The 19,376-nt window shown below is 37.3% G+C and overlaps 1 protein-coding gene across 5 annotated transcripts in view; it reads right to left on the bottom strand.

Annotated features, from left to right (window-relative positions):
• The window catches only part of LOC131668335 (uncharacterized), a 272,207-nt gene that overhangs the window by 196,187 nt on the left and 56,644 nt on the right, over nucleotides 1-19,376 (bottom strand). For 4 of the 5 annotated variants that reach the window (XM_058942421.1, XM_058942428.1, XM_058942437.1 and 1 more), the window contains exons 3-7: nucleotides 6,240-6,695; nucleotides 6,065-6,168; nucleotides 5,805-5,997; nucleotides 5,606-5,735; nucleotides 5,112-5,259 (exon numbers count right to left, since the gene is read on the bottom strand). In XM_058942421.1, coding sequence (XP_058798404.1) covers nucleotides 5,112-5,259; nucleotides 5,606-5,735; nucleotides 5,805-5,997; nucleotides 6,065-6,168; nucleotides 6,240-6,695 — 1,031 coding nt within the window. The remainder of the gene's footprint in view (nucleotides 1-5,111; nucleotides 5,260-5,605; nucleotides 5,736-5,804; nucleotides 5,998-6,064; nucleotides 6,169-6,239; nucleotides 6,696-19,376) is intronic. The other variant, XM_058942452.1, reaches the window with a different exon arrangement.

The raw sequence follows: 19,376 nt of genomic DNA, 5'->3' as shown, positions 1-19,376 counted from the left end.
AATGCCATTTTCTCCCGCCACTTTCCCATTTTTGATTTCCTCAGAGCCTCATTAATTTCCTCTCGTGTTATTTCCCTATTTAGAAGGTCGTCTCCCTCTTCTAATTCTGTTTCTAGTTTCCTTTTCGTTTCTTCTTCCATTTTTTTCTCTTTTTGTTCGAACTCTACCACGCCTTTCTCATCCCCTGTTTGCCAAAATGCTCTACCCATTCCTCCTTTTTAATATTCGTTTCCATGCTTGCTTTTTTTAACCTGTAATTATTTATCGTTTGCTAAAATTCATCTATATCCTTGCATTTTATTATCTTCGCGTACTTACGTTCGTTGCAAATTTTCTTCTCATAGGCTATTCATTTTTGCAACTCAATTTTTTGTTTCCTTTAATTATCGCGGTTTCTCCTTTTCCCTGGTTTTAACCATCGTTTCAGAGCATTCTAAATGTTAATATTTTGTTCCCTGACCTCTCTTGTACGTTTCGGCATTCATATCCACGTTATCTTTGTCATTTTTAATTTGCTTGTCGTTTTCCATATTTTTTGCAGAAGTATCGTCTACTTATATCTCACATCTCTCTCCCCTAGCTCCGCCTCGTTCCATTTCTCCTCCATTTTATGTCTAAATTGCTCTTTTTTCCTACCACCCCATTTCAGCTTTTCTCCTTCAAGGTTTCTATCTGTTTCTTCTCTACTTATTTTTTCTTTCGCTCTCCTTATACTAATAACTACCGGTAAGTGGTCTTTATCTCTTCTAATGGTTACTTAATAGTATCCGTTTCCTCATTACACCCTTCCATGACCAGGTCGAGCATTGAGTTATTCCATATGCTTTTCGTACATCCATTTTTTAATGTTAAATTATAATCTCCCATTTTTCGAAGAAATTTTCCCCCTTCTTATAAATAGTAGTTTCTTTTTGACGTTCTACTAATTCCTCTACCCCTCCCTTGAGTTGCTTAGTCCCTATTTTTATATTCATATCGCTCGCTATAATTACTCTGTTGTTCCTATTTATACTGTCGTATAAGATTTCATTTGTTTTTTCTATCAACGTTCCCGCTTTTTTCTCTAGCGTTACAATATACCGTTATTATATTTATGCGAGTCACTTTACCTATTTGAATCCCCTTTACCACTAATCCGAACACTTACTCTTCTATTATTATTTTCCTCTCAAAGGTTTTTCAGATTCCTATTAACACTCTTCGCTTTGCTTTCCAATTTACCATAGTCGTTGGTTTTGCTACCCATTTGAAATCGTTATCTAAATTGTTGATTAACGCTTTTGTCTTAGGCTCTTCTAACCACATTTCTAGAATCATGATAACGTCTTTATCTCTTAAGAACCCGAACCCCTAGCAAGCTCCCAATTTCCTTATACCGGCAAGATTCTATGTCACGCCCTTAATGCTTGTCTCTGTCGTAGTCTCCCCTTTTACTACCGTTATTGTTGCTCTCTGCTTCATGCATTCTGCTTCCACTCTTCCTGTTCTTTCGAAAAAGTATTTTTCCTTCCCCGTCAACAGCTATTAGACTTCTCATTCTTTCATCCTAGATAAACTTTTTGTCTTTCATTCTTATTTTTAGATAGCCTACATATACATCCCCGCTCTTGCCCCGTTCCTTCTCTGCTGTGTCTTCCAACCACTCCTAAACTTCTTGTTCTCTGTATGTTCTAGTCTCTTCTACCCATATGCCTCTTCTTTCTAGTTCCCTCGTGCGCTTGATGACTATCATTTTATTGGCAAAGTAGTTGAAAGTTATAAGTAGTTCTCTCCTTCGTACTGATAACTTTACTGAGTCTACATTTTCACGAGTGATTCCATTACAAATCCCTAGTATTTTGATCCGTCGTCCTTACTCCTCTCATCATGATATTGTTTATTCTTGCTCTTCTTTCCCTCAATTCCTATGTGTACTTGCCTTGCGATAAAGCTTCAGACTTTTTGTACGCGGGATTTCTGTTCTCCTTATCTATTTCGTTGGTCGCGTGTACTCTTTTGAGGATACTCTTCGCAGTGTCCCGATCAACATAGTTCTCGTGTTTCTTTGCTTTGTCGCTATTGAGGGGTCGTTTGCTCGTTCTCCTGATTTCTACTTCCCTCTATATGCTATTTCTCCCGATATTTTCTCTCTAGCTCACTTCATTTCCTCTGCGTTTTTTCCCTTTTAGATTTTCAGATTTAAATTGCTAACATTTTCTTCCGATTTTTTTTCAACGCGTCTCTTTCTTTTTAGCGCTTTGCTTTAATCTTTCCATATTCATTTTTCTTTCAACTATTTCATTTTTCAAATTCTCTTGAAATCCGTTTATCACCTCTTGTTATGCTCTGTTGTTCTCCGTATTCTCTTTCAGCAGTCTTTCGTATTTTTCCTCCAAACCAGTTGCTCGGCTCTTTTTGGTCATCGTCTTCCCTTACTGTTGCTATTTCCCTTCGTCCCGGCTTCGACTTCATTCTTCCTTATCCCGTTCTCGTCCGTCTCCTTCTTCCTGCTTTCTGCTTTATCTACTATTGCCTCCTTTATCACTATAAATGTCTGCTGGTATGTTATTGTTTATTTCGACAGGTTTCTGTTCTGTTTCTAAGACATTCTCGATGCTCGGACTATTGCTAGAAATATTCTCTGTTCTCCTATGACGTAGGCACTGTATTTCGTCATATAAAAGCGTGTTGTTCTGAGCGTTCTACTACACTCCTCTCATCGATGGGCGAGTTATTTTCGCTCTTCTCTTGAAACCGTCGTCGCATTTTTTCCCTCCATTAAAAAATTCCTATTATCGCATTTTGTAGAATCTTGTTTATGGTCTTTCTTGGGTCTTCCGCTTTTTTTTCTTTACTTGTGTTCGGGCCCGCTGTCCTCCTCGGCGAGACTAACCTCAGAAACTACTCCCTTGAGCATTTTTGGATTTTTCTCGAATTTCCGCTAACAGCTAGCTGAAATTTATATGCTCTTATTTTGGCACTGGGCTTGTCCTTCCCTCCGGTTGCTTTTTGTTATTTAATTTGTCCTTTTTCCTACAGTCTCCGCGGAATATCTCAGACACTGCTCAGCTGCGCGTTCGCTCAAGCGCGTACCTAGAAGTCTATTATTATCAAAATATTTGCTTAAAGTAATTTTATTAGATTATGTCTAATTGTTATACATGTTACCAAATCATTGAGTAAGACTCTCATATTGGTATAATAATCCGATTTCAACATATACGTCTACCATTTTATTTTTATTATTTACCGATTTATGTGATTTTTCTGATAATTGCTCTGTATCATTTTATTCATTATTTATCTAAAGCAATTAGTGATTATCGTGCAATTTAAGTTATTTAATTGCAGAGGCCAAAAAGAAATTTTCCCAGGAATCCGAGTATACTTTTCTGAAATATTTTGGTGTGCTGAATTCAAATCCGACCGTAGAATTGCTCTATCTAGTCAGGTTTTTAAGAAATTCTAACCTAAAAGTGAAAAAAACGCCGTTTTTTCCCATTCTTTGAGGTTATGTAACATATTAGGTTTTAATAAAACAAAAAACTACACGAATATGCTCAAATATTTTGAGGTAAACCGAATGAGTTGGGTTGAAGATTTGGCGGTGTAACAGTGTCTAGTTTGATTAAGCTTATAGCAGACAAAGTTTGCTTGGTTTGGAAGCCTGTAGTTCGGTTATAAATTTGCTTTGTTGAACTCTGGATAGATAGGGTTTTGTTGGTTTTGTGACTTCTGATTTAGTTATTGTTCACTCGATCCAATTTATGGTGAATAGGGTTGATTTGACATTTAAATATGAGTTTGTTTCAAGATACACTTGACTTATCACGGTATTGGTGGAATGAAGTAAAATTGAGAAAAATTAAAACTTTAAAAATACGATGTCTCAGTGAAAAAAAATGATATTTGAGCAAAGTCAACGTCATTTACAAGTTTAAGACTTGTACTTTAAGCCACTTTGTATAGTTATTTAGGTATATTACAATCTGACGGGTCACATAAACTCAAAAATGAGAAAAGACTTTTTTGCACTTTTAGATTAGAATATTTCAAAAAATCTGACGTCATAGAGCAATTTTATGAGCGGATTTATATTCAGCACATCTAAATCATTCGAGAAAGTATACTCTGGAAAGAAACTGTTCAATTTCGTTGGTATGTGTTATTTTTTACATTATGATCTTTATCCTTGGCACTCAACGAAGTTCCTATATTATTTATTGTTAGAATAGGAGCTTATTTCATTTGAATACAATGGATATTGGATTACAGGCCTAATTCTCCAATTTGTTGGACTTTCTGTAGAATTTTCACATTTATTAAGTTTTATGATCATTTTTTGTTTACCTACCGTCGCTCATTCATTGTTGTTCGATAATGATTCCATTCATCCTCGATACTTCGTTTACAATTTATAATACATGAGTGTCTCAAATGTAGTATTCAAAAATAACATTTGAAAAAATTTTCAAACAAAAGAATGACAATTAGATTCAGAGAAATAGGAAAGATCAAATGATTGCCATACATCAAACAGATTATATATATATTCTCATAATCTGTATGTGAAATTCGATTAAACGTATCATTTTTCGTTTGTCATATCAGTTTTTAATCTTGAAGTGTCAAAATAATGATTACTAAAATATTAGGCAATGTACCATATCATTTAATCAAGCGATTTTTTATATTTAACTCTTGATTTTTATTCAATAAGTAATAAAAATATTGTATGTCATCGAAATCAAATCATTTAATAAAAATAATGCAGTGTGTCCGTTTAACGGAATATGGTCATCAAATCGAAGTAAACAATCAAAGTAAGTAAAAATAAAAAACCTTTAACATCTACTATTATATATAAGACATATTTCAATCAATTTTAACATATTGTTAAAGACTACAAAGCTTTTCATAAATCTTATTTTCAAAAATGCGAAAGTTAAATTATTCCAGAACTTTTGAGTACACATAACTAACAATCAGAATTACTTTTATTAAATAAGCAACTTGTCTACTCTATCTTTCTAAAACTTAAAATATCTGACATTAGTTTCATTTTATTCACACTTTACTAATTATAAAACCAAACTCCTGATTGACAATTAAATAAATATTTTTATATGTACCTGGCAAACAAATTCATAACTTCCTCTCACTTGCATATATCCAGCGCATTCAGGGTGATATAAACACAAACAGACGCAGCAATGTAAGCTAGGTATCAATCCCATACCTGCTGAACACCTAATGCTACATGGCTCTTGAACTTTTGTCCTGAAAGATATGTATTGCCAAGACAAAAAGGACGACACACGGATTAAGTAACTCTTTAAGGTACATGCGGATTTATTAACATTTTAATATGAAAAGACGATTCAATATAAATTATTGACTTCAATGACCAATTATTATTCAATCATCTAATTTGACTGATTTTCAAATCAATGTTGATAGTAAATTTCATAGTTCAGTGTCAATTACATGATTGACGTGCGATGTTCTTTGTTCATAAAAAAATGATTATAAACTAATCATATTTAAATATTTAACAAATTCACAAATCAAGAACAATGTTTTTGTAATTTACTAAATCATGGAATTTGATTTTACAAATACGTACTTGTTAAGTTTTTTAGACTTTGTTGAGGGACTTTTTTCATCGAAATTCTTTCTTGTTGTGTTGGAATTCCATTCCGTTGGAGTAGTCAATTCATTGTCTGATAAAGTAAGTTGTGGTGATTTACAATCTTCTAGAATAATTTTATAAATTAATATGTATTGGAATAATGATGATAGAATAATGGTAATGTTAAATTTACTTTTCGTGATTCCTTTTTTTGTTGGTAGTTTTATTTTTAAAGCTGATGCAGTTTTAGCACTCTTTGAAGCAGTTCTCATAGATAATGGAGAAGATGCAAATTTTTCACCTTTTTTTGGTATAGTTTTTTTTGTTAAAAGGATATCATTACCTTTCTTTGTTACTTTGGTGAACATTTTATTTCCCAACTGATCCTGAAAAAAAGTAAAAATATTAATTTTACGAAAACCTATTTTTATCTTAAAGAAAAAAGTAACTAACTCTAGGTTTTTTAGCATCTCGTATAATTTCTTTGCAAGGATCATTAACACCAAGGGGTTCTTTGAAGAATGTAAAATTATCAATTGTTATTTCACTTGTAGTCACTGAAAAATTGATTGATATCATACATTATACGCTTCAATTGGAAGATTAATAACAATTCTGTTATACTCACAAAATTCGGTAACTTCTCTGTAACTTCTAACTTTTTTACCTTCTGGTGTGTAATAGTAAATATCAGCCATCCTTTTTGTTTGATTTTCAGATGAACCGGCTCTATAAACCAATTCTCTCTTCCACCCATAGTCAAAAGGCACTCTATATGCAGGATTACTAATATCCACTGTAACCTTTTGACGAATAGCGTTACCAGGACTTACACCTCTAGATAGACGATTTTTTCTCAATTTACTGGAATGAACTACAGAATTATTTTCAGATTTATCTACTTTTAATAAAGATTCTTCTGGATCATTATTATTAGAGCCAAGTTCACTAGTAACTTTTTCATCGTCAGAATCAGTTGAATTTTCATTATTATCTCTAACGTCATTGTAGGTATTTTTGATAGTTTTCAACGGAGAAACTTTTCGACGTTTGGAAGAGGAAAAAATTCCAGACTCTGCTTCAGCTGAGAAAATATTTATAAAATAAGAAAAAAAATAACCAATATATTTTCACAAATATTATGATACAGATTTTATAAAAATAAATAATATATTTGTAATTAAATATAATAGTTTCATCACACTATATTTCCAAAAATACACACACATCGGATCTCTGTTTTGTTCTGAGAATTGTATATTTAGTCTTATGATATATTTATTCGACAAAATATATATCCTTGAATAGTTTTTTTAAGCTCAATACAATTATCTAACCAAATTCGAGAAATGTACTTAAAGATATTTGCTTAAAAATACATATGTGAATTTCATGTTGAGTTACTAGACTATTTAAAAAACACGCTATTTAATAATTATTAAATAATATTAAAGTATAACCGGCCATTTAGTAACATTTTATACATCGTTCTTTTCCTCGAGTCTATTCCTACCAGTGCCTGGAACGATTACCATGTATAATATAGCCAATAGGTAGAAGTTTGTCCGTAGGACTGTTTAAGACTACAAACCTGGAGAGTTACTGTTTTCTATTGGCAACGACAATGACGGTGGGAACAAAGCAACAGTATTTCAGAAACATGAGAGAGAGAGAGAGAGAGAGAAAGAGAGAGAGAGAGAGAGAGAGACCAATTCGGTAGAGCGTGAAAGTCGACAAACTCGCATACGTATACTTGTGCATAGCCGGCAAGATAAGATAGGCACGAGGTGGTGGATTATCTCTGTCTCTCTAATTATACTAGACGATATTTGTGCGCTATGGATGGAAAATTGATGCACGAAATTAACTGGACTCATCGCGAACTACTAAAGTCGCAATCGTTTGAGTTTCTTTTTTGAACGTTTTTGTGTTTCTTTTTCTTTATTTAGAGTTTTCTGGTGATCGCTGTTTTTGAGCGTCTGACAAGAGAAGACAATAAGCCTGCTTCTCGTTAACCTCTCTTTCTCTCTTATCTTCTCTCAGTAAAATATACTGACTGGCGTTAGACATACAATAAGAATATGCCTAACTATTGGCCTGATTGTTTCAGCATCGATGATTCCCAATGAAAGGCTGAAAAGGCCCGAAGGGCTCCAGCAGTGGGAGCGAGCCAAGGAGAAATAGAGAAAGAGAGCGTAAGAGTAAGAACGAGAGAGAAAGACAACAGGGTATAGGCAAATCATAGCAGGCGTGCGACGTTTTGACTGGTATAAGCCCCATCACACGGCGCTCAAAAAATAGGCTAAGTGGAAAAACTTAGTAAGCCAGTACTAATCGTCCACACCTTGACAGGAGCAGTGTGAAAACAAAAGAACGCACGACATCTAAAATTAACACCCTATAAGAAGTCATTAGGAAGAGCAGAGATCCGCGTACACAGAGTATTTCAACCGTGCCGCCTGTTTAAAAAGTGAGACTGCCCTTTGCTGGTTGAGGACCTGGCCGAAAGTTTCGTTCAAATTTTCCCAAGTTATCCCCAGATTGAGAGAAAAAGGGTATCATCAACGCTGTTTTACCCGCGCCGCCTGTTTCACCCGAAATCTGTCAACAAGGTCAGATCCCTCGTTTCTTTTCACTCTCGTTAATTCTCTCTCGTCATAGCATACGTGCGGTCGTAGTATATTTTTAAGTAGAGTAATGCTCCCAAAAAAAGCGTTATCCGCCGGGTATCTGGGTTTTCTTTAGGTTTCGAACAGCGCCTCGATAGGCTAAGTTACGGGAGACTGATAGTGGACTACCAAGGCGTTCACTCGCCGAGCAGTTGACATCTAATTGTTTAGGTCATAAGTACGAGGTGTGATCAAAAAGTAAGGTGAATTTTGAAATTTAGCGGGCTACGTCCGTTCGATCTTCGACTTTTTTATTTGGTTATGTCGGTACACTCGTCTAGAACATACGTTCCAAATTTCAGCTTTGTAGTATGTTTGGTTTGTTTGTGAGAGGCATCAAGGTTAGAAGTGTTTTGCGTGCTCCACGATTTGCTGCTGTCTAAAAACATGGATTAAAGAGTTTGCATTAAATTTTGTGTGAAAAATGGAATCAAATATTCCAAAACACTTGAAATGCTGAAAGTGGCATACGGTGAGTCTACTTTAAGCCAAAAAAATGTTTACAAGTGATATAAACTCTTCCAAGAAGGCCGAGAAGACACCGACGACGAACCTCGTTCTGGACGCCCCAGCACATCAACAACTGATGAGAATGTTGAAGAAGTGAAGAAAATAGTGTTGGGAAATCGTCGAATTACCATTAGAGAAATTGCTGATGATATTGGCATCTCATTTCGTTCGTGCCAATCAATTTTGACGAGTGATTTAGACATGAGACGTGTGTCAGCGAAGTTTGTTCCGAAATTGCTCAATTTCGACCAAAAGAAACGTCGTATGAGCATCGCCCAAGAGCTACTGAATGACGTCAACCATGATCCAGATTTACTCAACAGGGTTATAACAGGTGACGAAACATGGGTATACGGTTATGACGTCGAGACTAAGACTCAATCGTCCCAGTGGAGGCATTCTGGATCACCAAGACCAAAAAAAGCACGCCAAGTTCGATCAAATGTAAAGGTTTTGCTTACAGTTTTCTTTGACTGCAGGGGCGTGGTGCATCATGAGTTCTTGCAACAGGGTAAATAGGTATATAACATAGGTATATAAATAGGTAAATAACAGGTAACAGAACAGTAAATAAGGAATATTACCTGCAAGTTATGCGCAATTTGCGCGAAGCAATCCGCCAGAAACGTCCGAATTTGTGGAAAAATAAAAATTGGCTTTTGCACCATGATAACGCCCCTGCTCACACATCGTTGCTTGTGCGCGAATTTTTGGCTAAAACCAACACAGTAACGATGCCACAGGCACCGTATTCCCCAGATCTGGCCCCCTGTGACTTCTTCTTGTTCCCAAAACTGAAGAGGCCCATGAAAGGACGGCGTTTTGCCACGATTGAGGAGATAAAGACGGCATCAAAGGATGAACTAAACAAGATCACAAAAAATGATTTTTTGAAATGCTTTGAGGATTGGAAAAAGCGTTGGCACAAGTGCATTATATCCGAGGGGGATTACTTTGAAGGAGATAAAATAAAAATTGATGAATAAATAAATATTTTTTGAGAAAAATAAAAATTCACCTTACTTTTTGATCACACCTCGTATAGTAATTTTTCAAGTCGCTTATACGTTCGTTTTTTTTTCTTTTTAATAATTAGTTTTTAAGATGTATAAATGTTCGTTGATTTGTGTTAATTAGAATAAGATTAAGTTTTGGTATGATTCATAATGTTATTATTTATTGACTTATCCTCTTTTCCCTCTTTCGATAGCTTTGATCGAAAGTGCCTATCATATCCTCCTTTAAATAAGTTGGTAACGACGATGTGCATTCGTTACAAGCTGATATCATTGTGCAATAGCGGATCGTATCTTTAGTTTCAATTTTTATTTTTGTTTTGAAACAGAAAAAGAGAGAGAGGGAGAGAGAGAGGGAGAGACAGAGAGAGGGAGAGAGAGAAAGAGAGGGAGAAAGAGAGAGAGAGTAGTCTTTGGTCCGGGCATGTGATATCTATATTTCTATGTATTTCGACTGGCTGAACACGAACCTGTGGCCAGAATTGCTTCATCATCATATCAATATTTTTAAAATCTCAAGAATTGGTCAGTAAATACGCGAACGGATGTTTTTTCAGACCAACTTCAGATAAACTCAACTACGAGGTTGCACAGAATTTACTCTCGAAGATGGCACTGGAAGAAAAAGCTGACGTCGTTATTATCAGCGAGGAGTATAAGGATCTGGCTGGACCACATTGGATAAACGATGCCACCGGCAGGGTAGCCATCTGTGTGTATATATCCAAGAAGATGACTGTTTCCGTAGCTAATTTCAAGTGAGTGGAGATTGCTGGCATGTGTATTTACAGCTGTCACAGAAATTTCAAAGAACGTTGCAAGACATCGTTGCCAATATTAGGTTATCCCAATTATATACCACTGGCTATAGCGGATGACTTCAACGCCTGGACGACGGACTAGAGAAGCCCCACGACCGCATGCTCCTTGAAGCTTTTGCGGTACTGAGCTGGAGATCGCCAACGTAGGACGATACCCACCTAATCTAAGGCCGGGAGGTCATCGGTGATAGACGTCACATTCGTCGACCCTAGACTGATGGATGAACGACTGGGTTGGAAGGTGAGCGACCACTATGTACTGGTATGCCGGCTAGAGCTTACCAGCAGAATAAGAGCCAAACCGACAACGAGCCAAAGAAAGGAATGGGCATTAGCAATCTTTGACAAGGATATGTTCCTCTACTTCTTGGAGAGAACAAGGTTAAAAGGAACATGGAGGATAAGGCCCGGGGCCTCACTGCAGTCCTAACAACTGCCTGTGACACCTCCATGGCAGTGAAGTGTAATGCTCGCGGTTGCTTATCATTATACTGGTGGAGTGACACCATCGCAGGCCTAAGAAGGGAGTGTCTAAGGAAAAGAAGTAATCAGAGAGCAAAAAACATTTCGCGATTCCCGGTGCTGTTAACAGCCTATGAAACGAAGTGCAGAGTTCTAGGCTGCGATCAAAGCAGCCAAAAGACTGACAGAATGTTAGGGAAATGCTGGTAGGATTTTTATGAGGAAGTGGGTCGTGACCTCTGCCACAGGCCATACAAAATGGTCATACAAAAGATTAAGTCGAGGGGTGAAACTCCACCATCGTGCACGGTTATTGATAGAGTGGTCCACCATCTGTTCTCAGACCTTCAAGTACGTGCAGACGACATAGGACTGAGAAAAGTTGACACCAATGAGCCAAATGAAGTATCAGATCAAAAGTTGAGACTTTCTGCCATGAGAATTCCGATCCGCGAAACCCCAGGTCCGGACGGTATACCGGGTATTGAGATTAAAACGGCTGCGCTTCACGTTCTCCATATATTTAAAGACGCGTTCAGCGCCTGTCTCAGAAAGGGACATTTCCTAATACACTGAAAATGGCAGAGGTTGGTGCTGATCCACAAAGAAAATAAAACACCGGATAAATCATAGCCTATCGACCACTCTGTATGCTGGACATTACCAGAAAGCTACTAGAGTAGGTGATATACCCCAGATTGCAGGCAGCTATAAAAAAAATCGGGTGATTTATCAGAGCGCCAGTATGGCTTTAGAGGGGAGAATGCTCAACAATCAATGCCATTGGTCGAGTTGTGGAGATAGCCAATAATGCGCTTAGTAGTGGACGAAGTTCAAGACTTATATGCACGATTATTGCGCTAGAAATCAGAAATGCGTTTAATTAAGCTAGACGGGATAACATTATGCAATCCGTAGAATAATTAAAGGTACTAAGGTCCGCTTACATAGGACCGGACCCTGGTTTATGACACCGACGACGGTACCCACTAACACAACATCAGAAGGGTCGATTCGGGATCGGCTATTATGAAGCGTGGTATAAGACGACCTGTTCAGACAACAGCTTCCCAAGGGAGCCAAAGTAGTAGCCTTTGCGGATGAAGTTATTCTGGTTGTCACAGCAAAGAGATTCGAGGAAATAGAATATCTTGAAGATATCTCAACAGAGACGGTGACTAGATGGCTGAGGAACCATGAGTTGGACCTTGCTGTGAAAAATCGGAGCCGATACTCGTCGTCCTCGCTCCAAGAAAAAAGAGAACACCACCTGAACGGTGGAAGACAAGCAGATATGATCAGGGGACCAACTGAAATACCTGGGCATCACACTGGATATGCGGCTATCCAAAGACCACTTTATGAGCAGACAACAAGACATCGAACGTTGCTCGAACATTGGCAGGCATTATGTCTAATATTGGGTCGGGTTGGGTTGGAAGCATCAGCAAATGTCTTCGACAGTCGTGAGCTCTGTAATGCTATCTGGAACACCCATCTAGGCCGACGCCCTGACGAGCGACAGAACGTATGAAGCTCCATGGTAAAGGGCTTGTAAAATAGCTGTACTAAGGATGTCCCGCGCATACCGCACCGTATCAGATATAGCCATATTGATGATCACAGGAATTGCACCGATTAACTTATTGACGGCTAAAAGAACGATTAAATATCACAGATGAAATGAGGAAGCTGAAGAACACTCAGAAGACTCTAATGAACGATGACTCACGGAAAAGACCGAAAAGTGGCAGTCGCTGGACGCATCATTCTAGACATCGGAAAGTGGACGAGGAGACATGGACAAATTATGTTCCAACTGACACAGGTGCTCATTGGCCATGGGTGTTTTTGCTATTACCTGCATCGCATTTGGTATGTACAGTACTGCGGAGTGCCCAGGGGTCCAAGAGGACATCGAGCACATCGTAAGCGTACGAGGTGTGTTCAAAAAGTACCCGGAATGATCGTTTTTCCAAACAAATATTTATTTATTCGTTTAGATCAATGTGGTCCCCTTCAAAGTAATCCCCCACAGATATAATACACTTATGCCAGCGTTTTTTCCAATCTTCGAAGCACTCTTGATATTCAGTTTTTGGTATGTCCTTGATCACTCCCAGCGATTCGGCCTTTATTTCTTCAATCGAGGAAAAACGCCGTCCTTTCATGGGTCTCTTCAACTTTGGGAACAGGAAAAAGTCACACGGAGCCATATCTGGTGAATATGGAGGTTGGGACACGACTACGGTATTGTTTTTGGCCAACAAATTACGAACAAGCAAAGACGAGTGAGCAGGTGCGTTACCGTGATGCAAAAGCCATGAATTGTTTTTCCATAAATGGGGGCGTTTTTTTCGCATTGCTTCACGCAAACGTCGCATAACTTCAAGGTAATACTCCTTATTAACCGTACGACTTTGTGATAAGAACTCATGATGCACCACGCCCCTGTAGTCAAAGAAAACTGTCAGCAAAACCTTCACATTTGATCGAACTTGACGTGCTTTTTTCGCTCTTGGTGACGTTGAATGCTTCCAGGTGGACGATTGTGCTTTGGTTTCGACATCATAACCGTACACCCATGTTTTATCACCAATTATGACACTTTCAAGTAAACTTGGATCGTCGTTGACGTCGTTTAACAGCTCCTGAGCGATGTTCATGCGATTGTTTTTTTGATCAAAGTTCAGTAGTTTTGGAATGAATTTTGCTGCCATCCGTTTCATGCCCAAAACATTTGAAAAAATGTTATGACATGAACCATTGATTGCCAACTTCATCAGCAACTTCTCTAATTGTGATTCGGCGATCATTCAGAACCATTTTTTCTACTTTTTTCACATTTTCATCGATTGTTGACGTGCTGGGTCGACCGGAGCGTTCGTCATCTTCAACGTCTTCGCGGCCATCTTGGAAACGCTTATACCACTCGTAAACACTTGTTTTTTCCATAGCAGACTCACCATAGGCTTTTTGTAACATTTCACACACTTTGTTACACTTTATTTCATTTTTTACGCAAAGTTTAATACAAATTCTTTGATCCATTGCTTTTAAAAAACGAAAATCACCGAGCTCATAAAAACACGTCAAACCTTAGCGACTACCGCAGACAAAGTAAACAGTGAATATAGCTGAAAATTTCATCATACTTCAGGGGCATGTATACCAACACAATAAAAAAAAATTTTGACAATCGGACTCTCCAGACCCGCGAAATTTCAAAATTCCGGGTACTTTTTGAACACACCTTGTATATCCACGGTTCAGAAAAGAGAGGTTAAAATTACGCGAACCATGAATAGGCCCGATAAGTCCGAAGGATTAGGGAATACCTGCTTAGTTCAACCGAAAACTAAGAGACGATCATGGCCCTGTCAGCATTAACCCATTAAGGCCCAAATGTCCTAAATTTTCAACGAATCTTCATGTAGTTATTTTTCATATTATCTGCACCAAAAAAAATTTCCAACACATCATATCCGACGTAAAATTTGATGTTCTTTCAGAATATGGCTTCAGAATTTGTCTAAAGTCACTACTAAAAAAGTTATAATTAAATATTTGTAAAAGAAAGCGATTTTTTCAACTTAAAAAGATTTTTTATTCAAAATTTTTTCAAGAAATTGATAAAAATGCACATCTTTTTACAGCTAGAAACGTGTCCTCGAGTCCTAAATTTTGAGACATATGGGGTACAAAATCGAAAATCCAACATGGCGGTTCTCAAAATGGCGTCCGAAGAGATAATTTTTTTGAAAAATTTCAGGATGCTATAATTTGAAAACTATGAGCTTTTCTGAAAAAATGCTTAGAATGAAAAGTTCTTAGAATTCATCAAGAAATACACTGGAATTTTTTCAGATTTTTTTTCATGAAATTTTGAAAATTTTTTTTTTGGATTTTTGAAAATTTTTAAAAATTTATAAAAAATTCTGGAAAAATTCCAGTGTATTTTTTGATGAAATCTAAGTATTTTTATCTCAAAAACTATCAACTTTTGAAAAAAATTAGAAAGAACAAAAAATACTTAGAATTTATCAAAAAATACACTGGAATTTTTCCAGAATTTTTTATAAATTTTTAAAAATTTTCAAAAATCCAAAAAAAAAAATGTTCAAAATTTCATGAAAAAAAATCTGAAAAAATTCCAGTGTATTTCTTGATGAATTCTAAGAACTTTTCATTCTCAGCATTTTTTCAGAAAAGCTCATAGTTTTCAAGTTATAGCATCCTGAAATTTTTCAAAAAAATTATCACTTCGGACGCCATTTTGAGAACCGCCATGTTGGATTTTCGATTTTGTACCCCATATGTCTCAAAATTTAGGACTCGAGGACACGTTTCTAGCTGTAAAAAGATGTGCATTTTTATCAATTTCTTGAAAAAATTTTGAATAAAAAATCTTTTTAAGTTGAAAAAATCGCTTTCTTTTACAAATATTTAATTATAACTTTTTTAGCAGTGACTTTAGACAAATTCTGAAGCCATATTCTGAAAGAACATCAAATTTTACATCGGATATGATGTGTTGGAAATTTTTTTTGGTGCAGATAATATGAAAAATAACTGCATGAAGATTCGTTGAAAATTTAGGACATTTGGGCCTTAATGGGTTAACAGTGGACCGTCTGAATTTCATTAGAAGATAAGAAGAACGGAGGAATGAAGAAAGAGAACAAGGATGAAGATAATGAAAATGGAAGACGACGAAGAGAGAAAACGATGACAATCTTAACACGAAAGGGCTACTATAATTGAAGGCTCTACACATAAAGTAATGTCAATGGCAGTTCCCGCGAAGGATAAAGGTAAAACAAAGAGGTAGGAGTTTTGAGGGTTATGCCTAGGAGAAGGCCACTATTGCACGCTCGCAATAATAGTTCGAACTCAGAAAAATCCAACATACAGCAAGTCCCGATGGGTCGTTATGGTACATAAAGCATTCTTCAACTCATCGGATGAAAAAACAAAATAATACACACACGCAACACTCCATCTTAACTTCCCCCAAAAGATTTCTCAAAAGTGGTTAGTAAGCGAAAAATGTTACTAACAAAAGTTGCTCGGCTTCAAAAGGTACATATAATGATGACCTTGCAATGAAGATTACACAGGTCGACAAAATTTGACGAAAGTCCAGACCAGAGACCAGACCCAATATACCTGAAGGAATTTTATCCGCAAAGTCCGAATCTGGCCTCAGAATTGATCCATCACCCCTAGTTTCTGAGAATTCCTAATTTAAAAATGCAAAAAAAGACTATTTTTTGCTGTTTTTTAACTCTTCTCACATCGCTAAATTCCATTTTAGTCAAAAACTAGAAAGAGCATTCAAAAGAGTAAAATTTCAAAAGCACTACCGAAATTTTTCAATTAAAATTTTTAAAGAAGAGATATCGTTCTTTGATATAGAAAAAAAAGTGTAAGATTCTTGGAGTTTGACTTGGAGGTTATCCTGTCATGGGTGTAAGGAATCTGAGGTGCTGGATGTTTTGGTTTGACGTTAACCTGTCGGAGTGTAAAGAATTCATATTATTTATGACTTTGAATGTTCACAATTCTTGTTTTATGCATGTTTTACGTTCTTGGATAACTCAGCAATTAGGGTTCGTAATTTGATGCTAAAGACATTATCAATTTATTAATTGTTAAGATTGTAAGTGTTGTTTGATGGACAGTTATACTAATTATAAAAAAGACATTAATAATTCGTATATAATCTACTTTTACACACATTAGATCATTTTTCATGTAGTTTATAATATCATTGAAAACTCAAATTTTCTTTATTTCAAAAAACAATATATCTGCTTCAAAAATTTTAATTAAAAAAATTAGGTAGTGTTTTTCAAAGAAGACAACTTGCTCTTTGGAATGCTCTTTCTAATTTTTAACTAAAATGGAAATTAGCGACTTGAGAAGAGTTCAAAAACAGCGAAAAACAGTCTCTTTTGCACTTTTATGTTAGGATGTCTCAGAAACTGAGAGTAATGGATCAATTCTGAGGCCACATTCAAATTTAGCGCATGAAATTCCTTCAGGTATACTATGTCTGGTCTCTGGGTCAAAAACTGTTGGCCCGTGTTATACTCAAAGTCATTGCCAAGTTAATTTTGTTTGTTTCAAACAGGAACCTCTATTTTTGACCCGGATTCAGAAAGAGAGATAAATCCTAAGAGAAGATGATGTAATACAAAAAAGAAGCGATAGTGTAGCATAATCTACAAGAATTCGGATAGTACGAGTGGTCAGAAAGTTGCTTCTTTCTTTATTCGATTCTCAAAGTGGAAAAATATCTATTCTTTAGCCATACTAATAATAGCGTATGTATTAGTAGCATTATATCACTAGTTTGTATGACAATTTCGTCACGAATGAAATTACATAGATATTAGAAAAGCATAAAGGTGGAAGTATAAAGTGATGGAAACTTTGTGCACTACTATTAAATATGCAATACTTCAATTCTCATATTTGCTTCTATAGTATGGTTAATTACAGAGAGATGTTGACAAAGAAATTTGGATAACAACGATGCAAGATTCATTGCAGTGTTTCACAGTTCAATACCAACCCCGCTTTACTGCTCAATGCATCTTATAATCGATGTGTTACTATCCTTATCATATTACACTCCACTAAAAGTTACGGATCGTTTACACTAGCGCATACGCGAGTTGTTTTGTAGCATGACATTATGTGTGCCGGGATAAGTAATCACAATATCCAAAATATTTAAGAGTAACTCGGAAAATTTGATTGCGCTTCTTCGAATTCATATTTGTGATAGTTAATAGTCTTTGACTTTCTTGTGGTTTGGGTACCTGGTTAGATAACATCACCCCTGGTTTTCAGGGCTTATTTGAGAGTTATAAAGCGTTGATCTACGAGGGTGGTCCGATAAGTACTTAGCCTACAAAAGAAAAACGAAAATTTTGGAAAAGTGGCGTTTTATTTTTCAACATAGTCTCCTTTTAGTTCGATACACTTGGCCCAGCGATGCTCCAACTTCTTTAACCCGTCTGAAAAATACGTTTCCTCGAGGTCTGAAAAGTAGGCTTCCGTGGCAGCGATTACCTCTTCATTCGACTCAAATTTCTGCCCGGCGAAAGACTTTTTTAAGTTTGGAAACAAAAAGAAGTCGCACGGGGCTAAATCTGGAGAGTACGGTGGATGGGGCAGCAGTTCGTAGTCTAATTCGACCAATTTGGCCATGGCGACGGCGGAGGTATGAGCCGGTGCGTTGTCATGGTGGAAGAGCACTTTTTTCTTCGACAAATGGGGCCGTTTTTTCTGTAATTCGACGTCGAATCGGCCCAATAATTCGGCATAGTACAACCCTGTGACCGTTTTGCCCCTCTCCAGGTAGTCGATGTAGATCACACCTTGTGAATCCCAGAAAACGGTGGTCATCACCTTTCCAGCCGTTGGGGCAGTTTTCGCCTTCTTCGGAGCACTTTCGCCGGGTAAAGTCCACTGTTTCGACTGTTCCTTGATCTCTGGTGTATACCAGTGGATCCATGTTTCGTCGACTGTCACGAAACGACGCAGAAACTCCTTCGGATTGCGCTTAAACAGCGCCAGATATTGCTCTGAAGTTGTCTCACGGTTGCGCTTGTTGTCCGGCAATGTGAGCAAACGCGGCACCCATCGCGCCGACAGCTTTCTCATGCCCACAATTTCATGCAAGACATGACCCACGCGGTCTTTCGAGATGCCTACGATCTTAGCTATCTCGCGGACCTTCAATCGTCGATCAGCCAATACGAGATCGTGAATTTTTGTCACGTTATCCTCCGTGGTAGCCGTTTTCGAAGCACCTGGACGTGGCTCTTCAAAAATCGACGTGCCACAAGCGCTTTTTGATTTCGCTACGCGATTTCCCTTCCAAAAACAAGAATCGAATCACCGACCGATACTGCTCATTTTCCATTTTTCAAAAATCAACGGACAAACTTGCTTTCACACGCGCTCAAAAAGAAACTACAACTCCGATCCGGCTGAAATCTTAACAGTAACCATCGAGAAGGTTGTACTACGTGATAGAATATTTCTTTTGAATGCTCTGGGTTATCCTCCGGGTCGGTCGAGAGAGTCATGCCAAAACTTCCTGGCGGCGAACTGTACGTTCCGCACCCGTGCGAGCTATGAGTCGATCCGTAGATTGGCGGAAAACCGGTCCGCAGAGACCGGAAGTCCAACGCTCTCAGTGATAGCTCGCAGTGGGCTGCAGGATTCGGGCTCGGCGAGCTCGACCTAAAAGTGTGAGACCATGAAACGC

This window comes from Phymastichus coffea, unplaced genomic scaffold (genome assembly GCF_024137745.1).
Source record: "Phymastichus coffea isolate CEN01 unplaced genomic scaffold, Cenicafe_Pcof_1.1 PCOF00006, whole genome shotgun sequence".
Taxonomy (NCBI): Eukaryota; Metazoa; Arthropoda; class Insecta; order Hymenoptera; family Eulophidae; genus Phymastichus; species Phymastichus coffea.
This window is presented reverse-complemented; position numbering and strand designations above follow the sequence as displayed.